Source organism: Grammomys surdaster, unplaced genomic scaffold, assembly GCF_004785775.1.
Source record: "Grammomys surdaster isolate TR1022 unplaced genomic scaffold, NIH_TR_1.0 126313, whole genome shotgun sequence".
Taxonomy (NCBI): domain Eukaryota; kingdom Metazoa; phylum Chordata; class Mammalia; order Rodentia; family Muridae; genus Grammomys; species Grammomys surdaster.
Window position 1 is genome coordinate 6,907,875 of NW_021621113.1, and position 20,830 is coordinate 6,928,704.

The 20,830-nt window shown below is 44.9% G+C and overlaps 1 protein-coding gene across 4 annotated transcripts in view; it reads right to left on the reverse strand.

The window, feature by feature from the left end:
• Dhdds (dehydrodolichyl diphosphate synthase subunit) overlaps positions 1-18,393 on the reverse strand; it is a 30,956-nt gene extending 12,563 nt beyond the window's left edge. For 3 of the 4 annotated variants that reach the window (XM_028759846.1, XM_028759845.1, XM_028759843.1), the window contains exons 1-7: positions 18,231-18,393; positions 17,779-17,893; positions 14,448-14,564; positions 12,072-12,214; positions 10,499-10,615; positions 9,518-9,619; positions 1,268-1,382 (exon numbers count right to left, since the gene is read on the reverse strand). In XM_028759846.1, coding sequence (XP_028615679.1) covers positions 1,268-1,382; positions 9,518-9,619; positions 10,499-10,615; positions 12,072-12,214; positions 14,448-14,564; positions 17,779-17,841 — 657 coding nt within the window. In that variant the 5' untranslated portion in view covers positions 17,842-17,893; positions 18,231-18,393. Of the gene's footprint in view, positions 1-1,267; positions 1,383-9,517; positions 9,620-10,498; positions 10,616-12,071; positions 12,215-14,447; positions 14,565-17,778; positions 17,894-18,205 lie in introns of all 4 variants that reach the window. The other variant, XM_028759844.1, reaches the window with a different exon arrangement.
• Between the last annotated feature and the right edge of the window lie 2,437 nt (positions 18,394-20,830).

Genomic DNA, 20,830 nt, shown 5'->3' on the forward strand with positions numbered 1-20,830 from the left:
TGTGTGTGTGTGTGTGTGTGTGTGTGTGTGTGTGTGTGTGTGTGTGTATCTCAGAGTGTGTCACATGTGGAGGTCAGAGGTCACCCTTGGATTCTGCTCCTCAGAAGACAGGCTTGGTCTCTGGGACTGGGGCTTGCAGATCAGGCAGTGCTAGCTGGTCAGAGTTCTAGGGATCCTTCTGTCTTCGCTCTCCAAGCACTGAGATTCTAAGTGTGTCCCGCCACAGCAGGCTTTTTGTGTGGATGCCAGGGATCAAACACAGGTTGTCATGCGTATGTACCAATCCTTAGAAAAGTACCAGCTTCCTAGATCCTCAATTTTAACACTGATTCATTAAAATTTTTGGACTCTGAAATTTCTAAGCCAAGTCTCTCTCAACCTCTCCTCCTTCCTTCTCTCTCTCTCTCTCTGTGTCTCTGTCTCTCTTTCTTGAGATAGTGTTTCTCAATGTAGTCCTCCTGCTTGTCCTGGCTCTCTCAGTATACTGGGCTGGCCTTGAATTCAAGAGCTATCCACTTGCATCTGCCTCCTGAGTGTTGGGATTAAAGGTGTGTACTCTCACTGCCTGGCTGAAAAAAACAAGAGGTTTTGTTTTGTTTTGGTTTGGTTTTGGTTTTTCGAGACAGGGTTTCTCTGTATAGCCCTGGCTGTCCTGGAACTCACTCTGTAGACCAGGCTAGCCTCAAACTCAGAAATCCACCTGCCTCTGCCTCCCAAGTGCTGGGTTTAAAGGCATGTGCCACCACTGCCCGGCAAAACAAGAGATTTTTAAACAAACAGTACTAACTGGCTGTGAACTTCTAGGGGTGACCTAGGCTGGAATAGCTGAGCAAAAGGTAACAGCAAGCCTGAGTCTGTATGTAATGGAAATCTCTCACAGAATCTGCCTGCACAGATAGAGACTTGTATTTTGAAGAGGAGGTAACGAATCGAAAGGGAAGACTCTTGTGGTGCTGGTCTGATGTCCAGCTTAACCAGCATCTCAAGGGGCCATTTCTTGAAAAGGGGCATATGTAAGTTTTCATTAGGGCTGGATGGCTTTGGTTTCTCTTTAGGATGAAAGCTCTGCATTTTGGACAGCAAGGAACACATTATACACCTAGGGTCAGGTGAAGAAAGAAAAACAATGTCACTATGTCCAACCTGGAAGTATTGATTGTTCTACTTGGTAACCCTCTGCCCTGCTCATACAATGATGGAGAATGGGTTCTGGTTCAGTTCCAGGGTTCAGCCCAACCCCAAAATAACATGTTCCAAAACAACCTACCTGCCAGAGCAAGAAGTCACTCAGGCGCACTTCCCCAGAAGTCCGAATCAAGATGTCGGGATGAGGAGAGTGGTTGCTATAGAGGCACTTATCAAGCAGAGACTCGGAGACATCACTAGGTGGGCAGGAGATAGAAGCACACGTCTCTCTGTGGTACTTGCTCTGTGAACTTCCATCCACAGCCTCCCCGCTGGTGATTAGCCACCATCAAATACATTTGCCAGTATATCTCCAACCCAAGAATGACTTTAAATCTGCAAACCACATACAATGCTTGTTCTTCCTCCAGGGCCTTGACCATGCTAGCCAGGCAAGTACTAGCACATACTGCATCATTCAAAGCCCTATGGAGGGGGTCTGTAACCCGCTATGGATACAGAAGAGGGAAGCTAAGATGACATCAATAATTTACCCAATCACATTTGCCTACAGGCCTAGGACCAGATGTGTCACTAGACTGTGTCTCTTCATTTGACTTGTTCTGCCTATGCCCTGGCAGTGTGATCAAACACCCTGGAACTGATTTTCTTTCTTCGTTTTTAAAAAAAAATTTAAAGATGGGGATGTGGCTTAGTGGTAGTGTATGTACCTAAAAGGCATGAGGCCCTGAGTTTAATCCCCAGAATTGCAAAGACAATTAGATCTGAAAACAACAAAAATACGACAAAAAGATGAATCTAAATGAAATACACTGGTTTGGAAGACTTCCAAGACCCACTGTTACATGAAAAAAGTAAAGTTCAGAAAACACATTATGAAAAATATATACAAATCTTATAGTCACACATTAGTTATGTGAAGGGAGTATGATAACCACTGTATTATAAAAACATTATATATGCCTATGTATACATATATATACACACACACACACACATATATATACACATATATGTATATGTATGTACAACAATGAAGTTGAGAAAGCCACACAACAGTTTTCAACAGTGAGTTGGTCAAGAAGGAAGGAAGGACTTTTGTCTATTTAGTGATTTATGTTGTTGAACTCCAGGGCTCACGCACACAATGGACCACTCAGTCTACCTCTAAATCCCAGGATTTAATAAAAAGAACCTGGGCTGGCAAGAAAGATGGTTCAGTGGGTAAAGCTGTTTGCCACCCAAGCCTTCTCTCAAATCCACGTAAAAGTAGAAAGAGAGAACCCACTCCACGGGGTTGTCCTCTGACGTCCACAGGTGTACTATGGCATATCTGCTCCCAGCCACAACAAAAAAATCAATATACAAAAAAGAAGAATGAAAGCATGAATACCTGGAGTGAGTGTTCAAAGCCAGGTACCCGAGTTTGGAGGCTTTGGCAAGAGGATCAGGAGTTCAGGGCCAGCCTGGGCTATGCAGGAAAACACAATCTCAAAAAAAAAAAAAATCACAGAATGAGGTTTAAAAACAAAGAAAAGAAAGATAAACATACTTATTAGCTAGGGTGCTTTGGGCATGTGCCTTGATTTTTTAATTACTGTTTTTCAAACCACAGAAGATGTATTTTCTGTATAATTATACAGCAAACAATATTTGCTCATGACTGGGTAAGAGAAGGGTTCTGGGTTCAGACTGCCCTGCAATCACACACTCTTGTCTTGACTGCACGGTCCTAATTCCCTGACAAAAGTATTTAAGACCAGTCCAATCCGCCCGAGCGCTCAACTCCCTATCTACCACACGGTTAGACTGAGAGTCAAATCAAATCAAACGGCATATCCGGGTGCACTGTGGAACTATGAAATGCCCAAACACACAAAGGCTAACAAGGCCATCTAAGCAAACAAGGGATAAACGACAGTATTAACAGTGACACTATCTCTCATCTCACTGCCTGGTCCTCTAGACTACGGATGTCCACTTAGAGTCCGAGTTGTAAGTTTCTGAGGGCTTTCTGCTGCCTGCTTCAGGCTGTGGGCAGAACGTAAACAGAAAAGGAGGGGACAGTAAGGGAAAGATAAAAGTGACAAAAGGAAGCCAAGGATCTACTGATTATGGTTAAGAAAACCCCAACACTAACTATTGCTGTCATGAAGACTGCTCAGAAACTACTTAGAAAACAGAAACCATGTAAGAAACCATGGGGCATGGAATGGTAGAGCGTGTGCCTACCATGTTTCCGGTTGTAGATCTGACTCCCCACCACTAGGAAGAAGAAAAGGAAAAGAAAAAGAAATCTTGACAGTCCTGGTAATAATACTATGAGTGGACGCCACTAGATCCCGCTCCAGAGGGCAGGATCGCAGATGCGGACGACTTAAGTTCAAGGAGCTCGCCATTCGTATTAATGAGAAACTGGAATGAGCTTAAATATAGAAGAAACACGAAGGTATGTAGGTAAACTAAGATACATTTGTCAATGCTGCTTTCAGCTAGTGAAAATGCACTGAAGATGTAGTGACAAGAGTCGTAAAGCTCAGGACATGACAAGTGTCCTGTTACAACATGAATGGAGGAGCAAACCAGCATTCAGGGTCTCAACTCCTCAGTGAGATTTCCAGTTACAAATATTTACATTGTGATATTTTTATAGATTTATTATTTTTAAAAGAATTACTTTATTTTTCAAAAAGATCTACCTGTTTGTTTATTTTTGGTTTTTCGAGACAGGGTTTCTCTGTGCAGCCCTGGCTGTCCTGGAACTCACTCTGTAGACCAGGCTGGCCTCGAACTCAGAAATCCGCCTGCCCCTGCCTCCTGAGTGCTGAGATTAAAGGCGTGCGCCACCACCGCCTGGCAGAATGTATGTATGTGTTGAGTATTTGACTGCACGCATGTATGTGGGCTATGTGCTTGGCTTGTGCCTGTGGATGACAGAAGAGGGTGCTAGAGCTCCTAGAACTGGATTTACAGTTGCCATGCGGGTACCGGTAACTCAGCCCATTTATTCCTTTGCTTTGTGTATGTGGATGTGCATATGCCACAGCATGCATACAGAGGTCAAAGGACACCTTTGAGGAGCTGGTTCTCTCCCTCCACCATACAGGTTCAGGGGATTAAACTCAAGTCACTAGGCTTGGTAGCAAGCACCTGCTACGCCATCTTGCTGGCCCTAATTTTTTACTTTTCAACACAGTACTTACAATGAAACCTAAGGTCTTTTGTATGATGGGGAAATGCTCTACCACTCGTCTATTACCCCAGTATCCACAATCCCTTTAACAAAAAGATTAAGGGCCAGAGAGGAGGTCAGATGTGCTAAAACTGAAGTTACAGATGCCCGTGAACCGTCACATAGGTGCTGGGAACCAGATTCATGTTCTTTGCAAATAGCAGCAAGTGCTCTTAACTTCTGAGCCATCTCTCCAGGACTCTAAGCGCTATTTTTGGACAGGGCCTTGCCCTGTAGCTCAGGCTGGGATCAGACTCAAAGTAGTCCTCTGGACCCATCCTCCTGAGTGCTCAGATTACAGGCATGCAATACCACATCTGGATACTTGCTAACTTTTTAAGTTATATTTATTTTATGTGTATGGATGTTTTGCCTACATGTATATATGTGTACCATCTCACACCTGGTACCGGAGGAAATCACAAGAAGGGACTGGATCCCCTGGAGCTAGAGTTGCAGATGGTTATGAATCACTATGTGGGTGCTAAGAATTAAACCAGAGTCTCCTACAAGAACAGCCAGTGCTCTTAACTGCTGAGACATCTCTCCAGCCCCGTCAGCTGCTTTTATGTTAGATCCCTTTGTCTATTTCAGCCTTCCTATGTGGTAGTCAATATACCAATCTCAAGTGACACTAGGCCAACTATGTAAATTAAATTTAGGTAAATTACTATGTCCCATTTCTGTAGTCTCATCTTTAAAATGAAGAGAAGAGCTAGTATGTGACGGTGCTTGTTGATGTTTCGGGGCTGGATCTCCAGAAGACAGTGAAAACTGGATGCAGTTAAGTGAAGTGTTTATAATCCCAAAGTGCCTGTATGCGGAGAGGCAAACACAGGAGAACCTCCAGAAGTTGGAGGCCAGTTAGCTTGGCTTACACAGCAGCAAAGAGACTCTGTCTCAAATGAGGTGGAAGGGTAAGACACCACACCTGAAGCCTACCCTCTGACCTTCAGTTGTACACGGTGGCATGCACAAACCTGCACCCACACACATAAACTAAACAAAGAAATTAAATGAAGATAAAACCAACTTGTACATTATAGGGTGAGGAGGTATAAGTATCTGAGAGCTGGGAAGTGTGCCAACAGCTGCAACTGCAGCACTATTTAGCTGAAGGAGGATTAAGACTTTGAGGTTAGTGGCCATCTCAAGTACACATGCATTAAAACTGAACAATATAGCAAGTCTGCATGGCCCTGTGCTTACTTAGTAAATGCTCCCAATTATTCTCTATGACACAGAAGACAGGACTACAGGAGGCCACACAGCCTATTCAAAGGAATGCACTGACAGGTTCTAACCAGCCTTGAGGGTCAACCTTATTTCTTCTCTAATTCCAGGCTCCCAAACAACCTATTAATTTTATTTCTAGGGGGGAAAAAAAAAGCCCTTATCCTAAAGAAAGAGAAATGGAGTCAGATGGTGGTGTCAAGAGAACAGAAATCTAGTTACTTGGTTAAGGCAAATTCTAATAACCTTGATACAGACGTAATACAGAGTACAGCCTAGGTCCCAAGGAGCTCAGTATGCTCTGAGAGTCAAGCTGCAGGGGGCGCTGTGGACCCTGGTGATTCTATCATGTGGACATGAGAGCCCCACAGGCAGATTATAAATGGCCGTCAGGAAGATGGATAGGAAACACTTCCTGGAAGGGAGCAAGATGTAAGGTCAGTAGATACGAAGCTAGGGTGAGGTTAAAGCATGCTATATTAGGAGTCAGATCAGAGTTCCCAGGAGCTAATCTGTGTTAAATCTGCTTGCTTTTTTTTTTTTTTTTTTGGTTTTTTGAGACGGGGTTTCTCTGTGTAGCCCTGGCTGTCCTGGAAAACTCACTCTGTAGACCAGGCTGGCCTTGAACTCAGAAATCCGCCTGCCTCTGCCTCCCAAGTGCTGGGATTAAAGGCGTGCGCCACCAACGCCCGGCAGCAAATCTGCTTGCTAAATTAGAGGATTCTTTCTAGCATAAATATTTTCCATCATTAGTTCAATTATTATTCCATATATACAAGACTACTCAAACATTAATTATAAACCATAATATAACAAACAACTATGAAATTACTCCCAAGCTAATTACCATTAACTTGCACTTGCATATATATGTTTGCACGTTTCTGTCTTTCCCTGAGGCTAGGCAGCACTAGAGAGTGTACCCAAGGCCTTGCACATGCTGGGCCCATACACACGTTCCCCTTCTGCCTTGACCACGTGACTGCCTCCTATCCCTCTGCCCTTAGCCAGCACCGGAGTTTTCCCTAACAGCCAAGTTACAATCTGTAACTTCATATAACCTTCTAGAGCAACTACTGTGCCAACACCCGTCCACCTCCTCCTCAATGGGTACCAACAAATTCCCTCCTTTGTGTTCTGCAACACAGACTGTCTGCTTAAAGGGTCAATCTGTCTAATGGTCACCAGGACAGTTTCTCAGAGCTCACCCTTGCTCATCTAGTCACAGGACTCTCTCCAGGTCCCTCATGCCTGCCTCAGTCCAGCACCCTACAGATGACCTTCCTCCTGGAGCCTACAGTACTGACCCCCCTGGACTACCTTTCCAACATCTCTGTTCTATGACGAGCCCTGAGGCAAACTTCCCTCTTCCTTAAATGGGATCCTCCTGTCTAGGGTTCTCTAGAACAGTGGAGGGCACCAACGTCCACCGCTGAAATCCATGGGCACAACATCCCGGGTAATAGAGCCTTTCTGCACAATCAGTCCACTCGTCCTCCCAGCCCTTCTCTTCCCAGTGCAGGCTGTTTTGTCCACTCCAGCACCACTACAATCCAGGCTCCCTTCCAATGGAGCCTGCTACTGAGCAGTAAAAGCAAGACCACGTCATAGTCCTGCCTTGTCCCCAAGTCACAGCTGCTTCTTCTTGCCGTCACCTATCATTTACAGTGGAAGGTACTCTCTACCAAGTCCAATCCTCTTGTCATAAACTTGCACCAGTGCCTTTATGATATGTATCACTATTACGAGTTTTTGCTAATTTGTCTCTTGATTAATGTCTGTTTCCTTTACCAGAGCCCCAAAACACAGAAAGTAGATCTTTAGGCTCACCAGTATAGTCCCTATACAGAGCAATGTGCTTCCCTAGAGATGTTACTAACTAGCTAACTAGCTAACTAGCTAACTAACTAACTAACTAAAAGGGTTAACCAGGCATAGTGAAATACATCCTTAATCCTGGCACAGGAGATAGAGATAGGCAGAGCTCCATGAGTTCAAGGCCAGCCTGGGCTACATAGTGAAACCTTATCTCAAACAAACAGGTTGAGACCCCAAAGCTACTAAACACATGAGTCTAAAGAGCAGAGAAAGACCCCCCCTCTGCTGGAGAGGAGCACTCACACACAGCTGTAAGCAGTCTTAGGGGTCGTCAGTGGGGTGATCTGCAGGTAACAAGGCGTTCCATCCAGGAGGATGACGGCCTGAATGCCATTCCTACGACCCATGTGGTGGGAGGAGATAACAACTCCTAACTGTCCCTGGACTTCCAGAAGCACTCTGTGGCATATGTATGCCCATCTCCCCACTCAATAAATATACAAATAAAATAAATGTAAATGAGAAGGGAGATAAAGTATTTAAAACAGAATTCTTCCTGGTGGTACACATCTTCAATCTCAGCATTCAGAAGGTGAGTTCATGGTCTAAATAGCAAGTTCCAACCAACCAGGGATCCACCTGCAGTGAGACCCTGGATGAGAACAGGAAGAGAGAAAACAGTGCTTTCTGGGGCTGAGCGACGGTTCTGGAATCAAGAGTGATTGCTGTTCCTACAGACACTGAGCTCCTCATTTTCCAGCGCCATCATCATCAAGCATCGTGAGCTCCTGCGCACCCCCAACACACACACACACACACACACACACGTCTTTTTTTTTTTTTTGATAACTGCTCTTTTTTTGTTGTTGTTGTTTGTTTTTTTTTTTTTTTTTTTGGTTTTGGTTTTTTCGAGACAGGGTTTCTTTGTGTAGCCCTGGCTGTCCTGGAACTCACTCTGTAGACCAGGCTGGCTTCGAACTCTCGAACTCACGAACTCAGAAATCCGCCTGCCTCTGCCTCCCAAGTGCTGGGATTAAAGGCATGTGCCACCACTAACGTCTTTAAAAACAATACAGTACTTCCTTTCTGGGTGTTAGTTATTGGGGAGGGGGACTGTGTTCTCCTTGGGCTTCTGCTTTCCTTTCATGCCCCTGGAGATCACACCCAAGCACTCACACTTACTAAGCAAGTGCTCCGCAGCTGAGCTCATGTGACCAACCACACATTCTATTGTGTTTTGAGACAGGGGATCCACTATGTTGCTCAGGCTGTTCCCACACTTACAAGTATCCTAAGTAGGTGGAATTACAGGTGTGTGCCACCATGCCCAGCTCAATTTCTTGATTTTTAGTTTCCAGCCAATCATACTATACTAAAAAGAGAAATCAAAAACTTTCCCGCATCCCAAGCTCTCATATAATAAAAATGAAAGACAAAGCCTCTGGATTGCTTTAGAGTCCTACTTTTATCTTACTAGCAGACCGACTGTGGACAGGTTATCCTCAATTTCCACATTTATAAACTGAAAAGAAGGCAAGACTCTCTCACACGAGGTTAGGAAGAGTAAAACAGGTAACACACCGCATTGTCCAACTACGTCTGCTACCATTATTTCACCATCACGATTATTAATTTACGAATAGCGACAAAGATTATATTAGTAACAGCATTAGAAGAGCCAAATAGACAGATGGCTTCAAAAATTCCTCCATTCCTCTAAGCCTTAATTATTAGGATTGCCCTTGCTTTCTTCCCTCCGTCCTCTCTCCATCCACCCCTCACAACACCTTAATCCTGGGTTATGAAATTGCAATTTGAGAAACCCAAAAGATTCTCCTCCACAACAAACATAAAAGTAATTACTGAAAGAAATGTGCACAGAGGGGGCCCCTTCTCATTGGACAGGCCGGCGTGTGTGTGGTGTACTCAGATGACAACCCCCTACGCCCCCCATTTAGGGGAAGTCCCCTAACTATTTCCTATGTACACCCTTGATTTGAGTTCTGGCCAAGTGCACGGCGCAGCAAGGTTTGGACACTAGTTCTTTCTGTCTTCAGTACCAGTTACCAGGAGAGACACCCCAGATACCTGGGTTCCAGCAGGCCTTGCTCCACGCCCCAGGCCATCTCTCTCACAGCATTGGTGATCTCATGACGCGATGTGTATGCAAAGCAGACATTGAGGAAACACCTGAGGATGGCAGAGCAGAATAATTCACCAAAGAGAGACAGGGTCTGACGGCCGGAGTCTGAATCCGGAGCCGCCATTCCCTGGAAGGACATGGGCACTTTCCTGTTGAAGTATAAGACTGTGGGCAGTTTCATGATTTCTAATAGTTCTTGGAATAAGCATATTCTTCATCTAATTAGATCAACCATAAACGACCTTTATTGCCTTCCTAACCACCTCCACTCCTCCACCGCCATTACTGTCAACCAGTCCACAGAGGAAGGAGATCCTCTGTGATATTACCTAAGCATAGAGGAGACCAGATGTAAGGTAATCAATGGCCGACACTACTGCTCCAAAGCCACACGGTGGAGTGTGCATTCCTGAACTTGGTCCTCTAAATCTGCCCATGGGCCAAAGAGTGGGTCAGAAAAGATTCTTGAAAGACATGTAGACAGGGTTAGGACTGTTGGATTTCTTCTTATTATTATTTTTAATTTTGGAGGCAAGTCAGCCTCCAGCTAATTTTGTAGCTTAAGTCAGCCTCAAACTCACTGAGATATGCCTGTTCCTGCCTATCTAGTGTCGGAATTAAGGGTATGTACTACCACACCAGCCTAAGACTAAAGAACATCCATCCCGACACTTGTCAAGTTCAAGCAGATGTGTGTGTGGGTGTCTGTGGGCATGTGACCACATTTATAGTTCCCAAACACACTGTGGTGGGGGGGGGCAAGTGACGAGGGACTGGGTTTGCATGTGAATGAATGGAAAGGCAGCTGGTCTCCCCCACAGGTCAAAGTCTCTAAGCAGCACAAACTACTTTCTCAACAACCTGGTATGGAGTACAGACCTCGGACGCTCTGGGTGCCTCTCTTAAGAAACAACCTGAGAACTTACTTGTTGTAGTTCTTAGTAGCCTGGACAGCATGTGCGATCTTCGCCTGGAGGTCCAAGGGCAGCAGATGCAGATCGCCCAAGACCCGGATGCACACGCCATGCTTCTGCAGCTTCTCCCTGATAAGGGAGAAAGGAGGCTCCGCTGTCACGGGGCAACTGCCGAGCAGAACACAGGCACTGGGCTAAGAACCAACCACAAACCTGTCGCCTGTGCCAGGCACTGTTGTGTGTGTGCAACTCCAGAACCGTGTCAACACTCTGAGAGGTACCCAGTACTGCACTGAGGCTCTGCTAAGACTGGCCCAAGGTCATTTCTTGTGTCACGTCTGGCTTGAACCAGATCTGTCTGCCTTGAGAAAACAAACTCTTGGCCACACACTACTACCTCAGGTGTCCTTGGGAGAGTTGCATTTTACATATCTGTGATTTCTGTCCCAACTGAGTAAGTCAGTAAATTGCTCCAGAGCAGGAACTGTGTTATTGGTGACATTTGTTACACTCTTGTGCAATAAGAGACCAATGACAGCAGAGTAGGCGTGTGTACCATTAGACGGTGGGTGACATACTCTAGTCCAGTCATCGAGTTCCTCTGAGGCTCAGACCGTAAGTTCCCCTCTGCATCCCAAGAGCCTGAGGTCCAGAAAGATCAGAATGTTGAGCAGTCTGGATGGATGGATGGATGGATGGACGGACAGCCGGGTCTCTGCCTGGAGTTTGGTTCTAGGGTCTGACCACACCCTCACTCACAGTGCACCCACACAGTGGCTCCCACGCGGTGAGTACTCACTGTTTCCACATAGCCTCTCTCACTGGGAATGCACTGGGAAGCTGGTGTGTTATACTGAGAGGCAGGAGCTTATTACTGTGTGGTAGGAATCTCTGGCAGGCCCGAAGGACATGACCCAGAATTAAAGGTCACATCCATGGCCCAGCTGCCTCCAACTACGTTTTGTCAAAGTCTGTGAAACAATAGCCATTTACCTATTTTGGGTAATCTATAAGACTATAAAATATAAAACTTTAATGTATAGTCTAATCAAAGACAAATTTGGGTAGTACCTAGATTTCAATCCAAGTATGCTCACTTTTGCTGATCCCACATACAGTCCTGGCTTCTTTGAGCTCAGTGATACCTGTCTCTCAGTCAGCCCCCTACCTGGGAACCCTTTGACAACCCAGCCTGCTATAATATCCTGACAGGCTGCTCAACTCGAAAAAGGTGCGTGCACACGCATGCTCAGCCAATGACAACACAGTTGAGAGGTGCTTGAGGTTCACAGGGATCTACAAAGGCCCTGGAAGAGGGAGGACTGGGTTCCCAGCCTGGCTCTGTCACCAGCTTACTGTGGCCACCTATAAGGCCTTTTCTTCTCTTTACAAGATGCCATGTCCCAACCGTGAAACACAAGTAGATTAGCGGTTTTGTGTTTTCCTGAATGTGAGTGTGGAGGCCAGTGGATAGCCTTGGACGTCAGCCTCCTTAAAGTTTCAGATAGAGGAGCTCAGGGCTGGGGTCAGGGAAGGTGGGACAGGGATGTGAATCAGGACATTCTCCATCTGGACAGCATCTTACTGTTCTTCCATCAAGCAGCTGAATTTCTGTCGGGCTAGATCCAGGAGCCCGTCAACCTCACTCTTGGAACGCTTGAAGTTCTCAATGCTGAATGCATAGACAGTCACTTCGAGGATGCCCAGGTTCAAACACCAGCGCAGAGTCTGAGGCGGAAGGTAAAGAAAGAGCTAGGTAAGGCAAAGGACAAACAGGAAGAGGTAACCAATGCTTCAGCTCTGAGCAAGGATTTTTCTCCTCCCCAGACTTGAGTAAAGGTTGGGCAACTTCAGCAGTTATGTTTGAAAAGTGAGCCAACTAGGAAGAAAGTCGTCACCATTCAAGAATCTTAAAAACCCGAGGCTGGGTGTAGTGGCTCAGGTCTAGTCTTTGAGAAGCTGAGGAACAAGGATCAAGGCTAACCTAAGACTACACATTAAGATCCTTTCTAAAAAAAAAAAAAACAATCCAGGTATGTTACTCAACACTTGTAATCTGTGCTTCTGGGAGGTGGATGGCGGGAAGATCATGAGTTTAAGGTCAGCCTGGGCTATATATACTGAACTTGAGGCCATCATGGGCTACAAGAAACAATATCTTAATAAAACAAAACAGGAAGAAAAACTAAAAACTGTCAGTTTTATTTTATCCCAAAGAAGTTTTCAGCAAGAATATAAAGTCCTAGGTTTTTACCCATGACCCCATCCTAGGTTTGTAATGAGCTGTAGGCAATTATTAACCTTTCTGGGACTAAGCTCCTTTATCTGCAGGAAGGGATTACAAAGCCATCCTGAGAAGATGGCTAGGAGAGAGTGTGTGAGGCGCTGCTGCTCGGAAGGGAACGTCTTTATAATGGCAGACCAAGAGGTTGGGAAGTCGAACAGAAGCAACAACTCAGTACTTCATAGTTTGCAAAAGAGTTTCCTGTGGTTCATTTTCCAGATACGTATTCAGAAGTGAACTGTTGCTTTCATGTTACATTAAACACGACACACTAGTGGCCTCTGAAAGCTTACCCATGTCAAGAGTAACTTCTGGGAGCACTGACACAACACACACCTAGCACTCAAGAGGCTGAGGCAGGAGAACCCTGAGGTTAAGTCCAACTTGGATACATAGGGAGATGCTGTCTTTGTTGTTGGTGGTTTTTGGTTTGGTGTGCTGTGGTTTTTCAAGGCAGGTGTGGAGCCCTGGCTGTCCTGTAACTCCTTCTGTAGACCAGGCTGGCCTTAACTTAGGAGCTCCACTTGGCTCTGCTGGGATTAACGGCGTGTGTGCCACCACCTGGCCTGGCTATATTTCCTAAAACGCAAAATAAATAAACCACTGCTGGGAAAGTCGCTCAGTTGGTAAAGTATTTGCCTAGCTTGACTGAAGGCCTGGGTTAAAACCACATACAGTGGCACCGTGCCTGTAATCCTAGCACTCCCAAGTAAAGCCAAGAAGATCGGGGGTGTGGGGTGTGGGGGGTGTGTCAAAGTTACTTTTGGTTACATGGAGTTTGAGGCCAGTCTGGCTATATAAGATACTATCTCAAAAATAAATATAACCACTCATGGTGGTGTCTCAGGCTTTATACCAACACTAAGAGGCAGAGGAAGGCAGATCTCCATAAGTTTGGGGGCAGTCTGATCTGCACAGTTCTAGGCCAGCCAGGGTTATGGAGTAAAACCCTCTGTCCAAAATAAGCAAACAAACCTGGCAGTGGTCCCACACGCTTTTAATCCCAGCACGTGGGAGGCAGACCTCTGTGAGTTCGAGGCCACCCTGGTCTACAGAGCATGTTCCAGGTCAGCCAGGGCTACACAGAGAAATCTTGTCTCAAAAATCCAAAACAAATAAACAAATAAATAAGCAGCCTTTGCCATCACTAGAATATAGGTAGAAAGGCAAACATATATCTATATCTATATATAAAAAATAAAAATAGCCTCGACAAACATAAAGTCATACAATGACATGCACAATTATAAAAGTTGATTTTGACATTTGTGCATGTGTGTGGATGCATTCATGTACAGCACAAAATGTATATGAAGATTACAAAGTTGTCAGCACTGGCTCCTTCCTTCTACCACATGTGGTGCAGCCACTGAACTCAGCTAGCGCCCTTACCTGCTGACCCAGCAACTTTCTAAAAGACATTTAGTAGCAACCTGGATGAGAGATGCAATTAAAATACAATGACTAATCGTAGCAAAACACAGAAGCTTGCTAATCCTAATATTCTGTGATGGTGACAGTTGTGTGAATGCCAGGATGAGACCCTTGGGTAGCAAGCAACAAACAAAACAAGAATAAAAAACACTCAAACCACAGAAAACTCCAAGAAAACTCCATTTTTTAGCTGTCCTCTAGGTCTCCAAATCACTCGCTCCAGGCTCTGTCACCCACACCCACCTCAGCAAGCTTATTGAAGCCCTGTGCGTGGCCCTCCTGCCGCTCCACCTGGCACTTCTTGGCATAGCGACGGTTGCCGTCCATTATGAATGCAATATGTTTGGGCACTGGGCCAGCCTGTAGATGGGGATAAATAATGAACCAATTTCATTCTCTTTGGATTAAAGGGAGAACATGACATCCTTACCTAGTAGGTTTGAATGATCAGATAAAATCCCTGGGCTGGCAAGATGACTCAGTGGTACAAAGCTTCTTGCGAAGCCCAATAATTTGAGTTTGATTCTCCAGGACCTGGGCACATTCTGGAGAAGGAAAACTACTCTGGTACACTGTTCTCCACCTTCACATGTGTGCTGTGGCATGTATTTGCATTCATGTAACATACATATACATACACACATACATACATACATACATAGACAGACACATAGACACACTAAATAATTGTCATTACAGTAAGTGAAGATAAAATCTGAGAAAAGACTTGGTCTAGTTTCATTTTCTCTTGTCCAGAGTGAGCAGTTCACTGAACGTTCTCCATCCTTGAATGTTACACGTACATACTCACCCCCCTAACCTTTCCCAGCATCCCTTCCTCTCCCACCCCTTCCCCTTCCCCATCAACAGCAGTCATCTTATGCTTTAACTTCAGGTCCCCACCAACCCCACTCAGGAACAAACCGAGTGAGATTAATTTTTATGAGATGGGCTTATTTTACCTAACATGATGATAACCAGTTCCATCTACTTTCCTATGAACTACATGATTTCTTTTTCATGGTTGAACAAAGCACCACTGTGTCTGTACGCCACATTTCTAAAGCTCCACTTACTAACTGCAGAGCGCAGAGACTGCTCCTGGCAACCTGGCCACTGTGACGAGCAAGCAGTTCACTGGGCTGGCAGGCATCTGGAGGGGGCTGATTCTGATGCTTTAGAGTATACAGGAGTGACCTAGCTGGATCACACAGTCTACCTTTCATTCGCTGAAGAACTTCATACTGACTAGACTACATTCCCCTCGGCAGTGTAGGAGGGTTCTTTTGTCTGTATGTCCTTGCCAAAACCTGTTATTTTTTGAATTTTCATGAAGACGTATTCTGACTAGGGCAAGACACATTTTTTCTATAACTGTTATCAATGGTTCTTCGGCTTGCGTACATGTTTGCGTACCGCACGTGAGCCGGCACTCCCTCTGAACAGGAGATCACTTTCCTAAAACATGAGTTACTGTGAGCTGCGCAGTGGGTGCTAGGAATTGAACCTGAGCCCTCTGCATGAACAGCAAGTCCTCTTAACAATTGAACCACCTCTCCAGCTCTTTCTAACCTGATCTAAGTGTGTTTTGATTTTTATTTAGCTTGTAGCTACAGATACTAAGCATTTTTTTTTCAGGTACTTATTGACATATTTGTATATTTTTATGTTAAACCTGTTCAACTGATTTAATTCTTTTATTGATTCATTATTTTGGTCTTTAATTTTTTAAATTACATTTATTTAGTTAGTGTGAGTGTGTATGTACGTGTGTGACTGTGGAGGGCAGAAGATACTTTCTATGAGTCAGTTCTCTATAAGAAGACTGTTGTCCCAATCACTTAGGTTGGGATGGCATGGTTTAGGGAATGATTTACAAATAATGATGGTCTTGGACAAGAGAGAAACGGAATAAGAAGCTTAGACTCAGGGATTTCTACCTCTCCTTTTCTCTTCTCTATCCTTTTCTTTCTTTCTTTTCTTTCTTTCTTTCTCTTTTTTGAGACCAGACCTCTCTTTAGGCAGGAGATAGAAGGTGGGACATTAAGAGGGAAAGAATTCTACGAAAGAAGTGGGGGAGGGGTGCCGGGGGGATTTGCTGGGAAGACACCATGAGCAGGATGCATGGTACTTGAGCACAGGTGACCAGGCATGTGGCAGAATGGGGGCGAGAATAAATGGGGCCGTTTAAGTTCTATCTAGTCAGAGAAGAGCCTGGCTCTGTGGCCAAGGTGCTTATAAATACATTTTGAATCTGAATCTTGTTTCTGGAGCACAAGACAGGGAGGACGAACCAGGGCCTATTTTCAACAGTTCTCTCCTCCTGCTGTGTAGGTTGTGGGGGCCAAATCCAGGTTACCACACTTAGTGGCAAGAACCTTTATCCACGGAGGCATCTGAGCTATCTTTCACACTCATCCCTCCACTGTCTTTTGCTTTTGTCTCCTACATTTATTTTTGCCAACACGAGGCTGTTACACGTAGTTTCCTAAGGAAAGAGTTTCCATTTTCTGGCCTACTTGTGATTATTTGACATTTGTAGGCGAGTATGTGGAAATACAAGGCTTACTGACTCAAATTCATTGCTAAACACTGAGAGTCTGTATCTAAATAAATAAATAAATAAATAAAGCCAGGCTGACTGGTTTCAATCACAACCTCTCTCAAGCACAGAGTATGACATCGCTGTGATTCCTGATGGGGCCTTTGATGGCTAAGCTGGTGAAGGTACTTGCCCCAGAGCCTGATCCTGAAAGTTCTTCTCTGTCCTCTAAATGTACGCTATGTATCACCCTACCAAGATAAATAACCGAGGATCACGAGATATTGTGCTAAATTCTTTGTGTGCATACCACTTTTAATCCTCAAAAAGACATGTCTGTGAAGCCACATGGTTGGGAGATAACAGGAGTTTCCCTCATGGTTGTCTGCCTTTACAGCAGATGGTTACAGTCTAACCGTCAAAGAAACATTAACTCAGAAGACAGTACAAGGGCACTCGGATGGAAGCTCTGGGGCAGTGGTTCTCAACCCTCCTAAGTGACCCTGTAATACAGCTCCTCGTGTTGTGGTGACCTCAACATGAGAGTATTTTCATTGCTACTTTATAACTGTAATTTTGGTACTGTCATGAATCATAATGTCAATATCTGATATCCAACCCCGTGAAAGGGCTGTTCAACCTCCAAATGGACTGTGCCAGTGAGACAAATTTCTGGTCCTTCTCATTCACAGTCACAGTCTCTCTCCCTTTTTCAAACTCAGGGTCTCTCGAATACTAAGTAAACATCCTACCAGTGAGCTATTTTGAAACTCCCAACGCCACAATTCAGTTTTCCAGAAGGCAAATTTAACAGTCTGTGTGATCTAATGATAGATCCTGATTGGCCTTAAGAAAATAAGGCATTCAGTAAATAAATACTAGAAATGTAGCCCTGCAAACTACATTATAATTTTTTCAAGATTCTCTCATTCCTTTACTAAATTCCACTTCCTAGGGATTGCTGAAACTTAATAATGAACGCAATTACTCAACTATCGGAAAGGTCAACTTTCCCTCTGGGGTATGGCTCACCTTTATGATGTTGGCACAGAACCGTTCCCAAAGAGACAGCTCTCCTTCTTTGATCCATGACATAGTTCGTGCTATGTCAGAAATCACACAAGAACAAAAAAACCAGCCAGATAACCTTGAATAAATTAAAAGAGAGAGAGAGAGAAGTCATCTGTGCTTGCAATAAATAAAACTGACTGAAGAGACTGACGGACTGTGACAAGCAGCACGCGTCTGAATCCAGAGACTGTTCTAATCCACTCAGGCCTCTAAAGCCAACGGGAGTCTTTTGGGACATGGTGGTTTCCATTTTCTTATCCTTCTTATGTGCACTGATTTCTTCCAAATATCCTGCCACATCATGGTACCCACATCTTGGTCAATCCCCGCAACTTCCTTCTCTATTGCCCGGCAATCCATTTCTCACCCTGGGCTGACCAATCACTACCTTCCTTGGCTGTCGCATCTGTTACCTCGATGGCCACTCTCCCGGCCGGACTTGAGTGTCTCCCGCGGCTAACTCCACATCCAGTTTTCCCACCTCTGGGTCTCTGTTTTCACTCCGCACCAAGGACGCCGGAGAAGGCGCTTTTCTACCACTTCGAGGCGACTTACGACTTGGCGCTGGAAGAACACGTCACCTCTGTGAGTTTGGACACGCCTCCTCCGTCCGTGGTGGGCGGGGCCGCGCCCTGCGCCTGCGGACTCGGGGGCGGAGCGGTGCGAGATCTTGCGAGTTGGCTATTGGTAGCGGCTCTCGCGGGGCGTGGAAACAGCGCCTGGAGGGCCGAGGTCACGTGAGCGATACTGCTGCCGCTAGGGTCGCCTGATGCAAACCGTGCTTGTTAGGCGAGAGTCCAGCCTAATGGCCTGAGAAGAGGTCAGCCCACACATGCTGTGTGGCCTCGGGTAATTGTGGCAGTTTGTTACGGAGAGAGAATGTGGTAACCCCACCTCAAAAATGAGTTTCTCTATGTTTGATCGCAATGCTTGCATTTTGGGAGACACGGTAACATCGAATTATGATAATCCTCCTGCCTCAGTCTCCCAGCTGCTGATGATATGGACGTAAACCATGGAAAAGTGAACTGCGTTTCTTTAAAATTTTGTCTTAAAAATCGTTCTTTTAGCTGAAACTGGTGGCGCGTCGTCACTGAACTCAGCACTCAGAAGACTGAGGCCGTGAGGATTAATGTCTTTTCTGCTACGTAGTAAATTTAAAGTCAGCCTGATCTACGGGATAGTCTCTTCAAAAAATTCTAACGTGTTTTCACTTGTCGCCTTTTAATGCTGTTAATTCATTGGAAAGGTTTCTTGCTCTAGTCATTTTGGGGGGGGGGGTATTTAAAGCATCCCGACTTTATAATTTGCAGATTCCGAAGACTCACGTTAATGAACAAGACAGAAAGAGCTTTCTCTTAGGACTTCCAAAATCACAGCCCAGAGCGCTGGGGAATATAAGCCTAGTGGTAGAGTGCTTGCCTAGCTTGCCAGAAGCCCTGGGTTCAGTTTCCAGTCCAGCCTAAAAAAGCACGGTGCCAGTGAAGGCAGGACAATCAGCAGTTTAGATCACCTAGGGTGACTGAGGCTAGCATGGCCTACACAAGAAAACTCAGCCTCAAAACTAAACAAAAATAGACTCAATCTACAACACTTGTGGAGAGCTTTTTGGGGCCTAGCAAGAAATCAAAAGCATTAGCTGAATAGCCAAGTCTTGAAGGATGTTTAGACACTGAATAGAACAAAATTGAGCCTAGACTTAGCTCCTCAAAAGTATTATCCATTGCCTTCCCTTTTATTGTATTTAATGATACCGGGAAGAAGCTGTTCTGCTTTCTCAAAAAAAAAAAAAAAAGCCCAAAAACTGAACTTTCGGTATCTGATGCAACTAGCATTTCTTTCAAATCATACTTCTCTCTGTAAAAGAATTTCACAATTCCAACGAACCTTTTTTTTTTTTAACCTCATTTTTCCCTGTGGTCTCAATAACACAGGGTAAGATGTCACCTGTTCAGTTTTACCTGTGGAAAGCACAAAACGTGACTCAACAAAGCTGTGGAGATGAATGCCCCATTCATCAGTTCTCACACTTGGATTTCCTTTGTGAGCTGTGAAGCTTCTGCTAATAATGCCATTTCTCAGGAAGGCTCTTAGCTCCCTGAAGCCTAGTAGTTAGTGCTGCTGGGTTTTAACTTTTGGTGCAATTAGTTCAAGGGTCACAAACCCCCTGCTCTGGTAACAGTTTGAAGATTTATTTAATCCACTTTCTGTTAATACTTAGGTTTCCCCCCATCCCCCGCCCCTCCCTGAGAAAAGTCTTCCTGCTATTTTCGAGAATGTTTAAGCACTCTCTAGAAAGTTAGCAAACTGTATCACAAAATAATGGTTCATAGTCGGGGAATCTCCTTTGGCCTCAATTTCCCCAGTTCTGTAAGGTACTTTCCTTTTGGGGGGTGTTGCAAGGGGTTAATTAGGATTTGTAAAGGCTTTGAGGAGTAAAGGACAAAGTATTATTAGGGTCTCATGCCCTAAGCCCTGGCCCCAGCCTTTCATCCCAGCAGAGGCATAGGCTTCCCCATTCTTATGCATGCCAGGCCTCTAATCCCCTCTTGAATGTGGCAGCTTCCAAGGAAGGGACAAGAGGCCTTAACTAGAAACAAAAATCCAGTGTAATGAGGTGCTCCAAGGGCTGAACTTTCAAGATTCATCCCTAACAAAGTGGGAAGGGGAAAACTGAATGATCCCGTGACTTCCCAATCCGCCGTGGGGATTATGAGATGAGAAAAGCATCCGAAGTATCTGATGAGAGAACAGTACCAATTTTGGAGTACCAATAAGTCTTTATTTTCCCAGGGAAGAGAAGGGAAGGTAAAGTCAGCATGTGTTACAAACAAAATGATTATAGGAATACAAGTACCTGGGTATAGTAAAAAAAAAAAAAAAAATCAACCATGAAATAAAACACCCCAGGGGTGGGGTCACCAAAACCCCAGAGGGGGCTTAGTCTCCTGCAGTTCAGGAAAGAGATCAGGGAAAGGACAGACAAGTACACCCTTTCCCACCCTCCCCATAA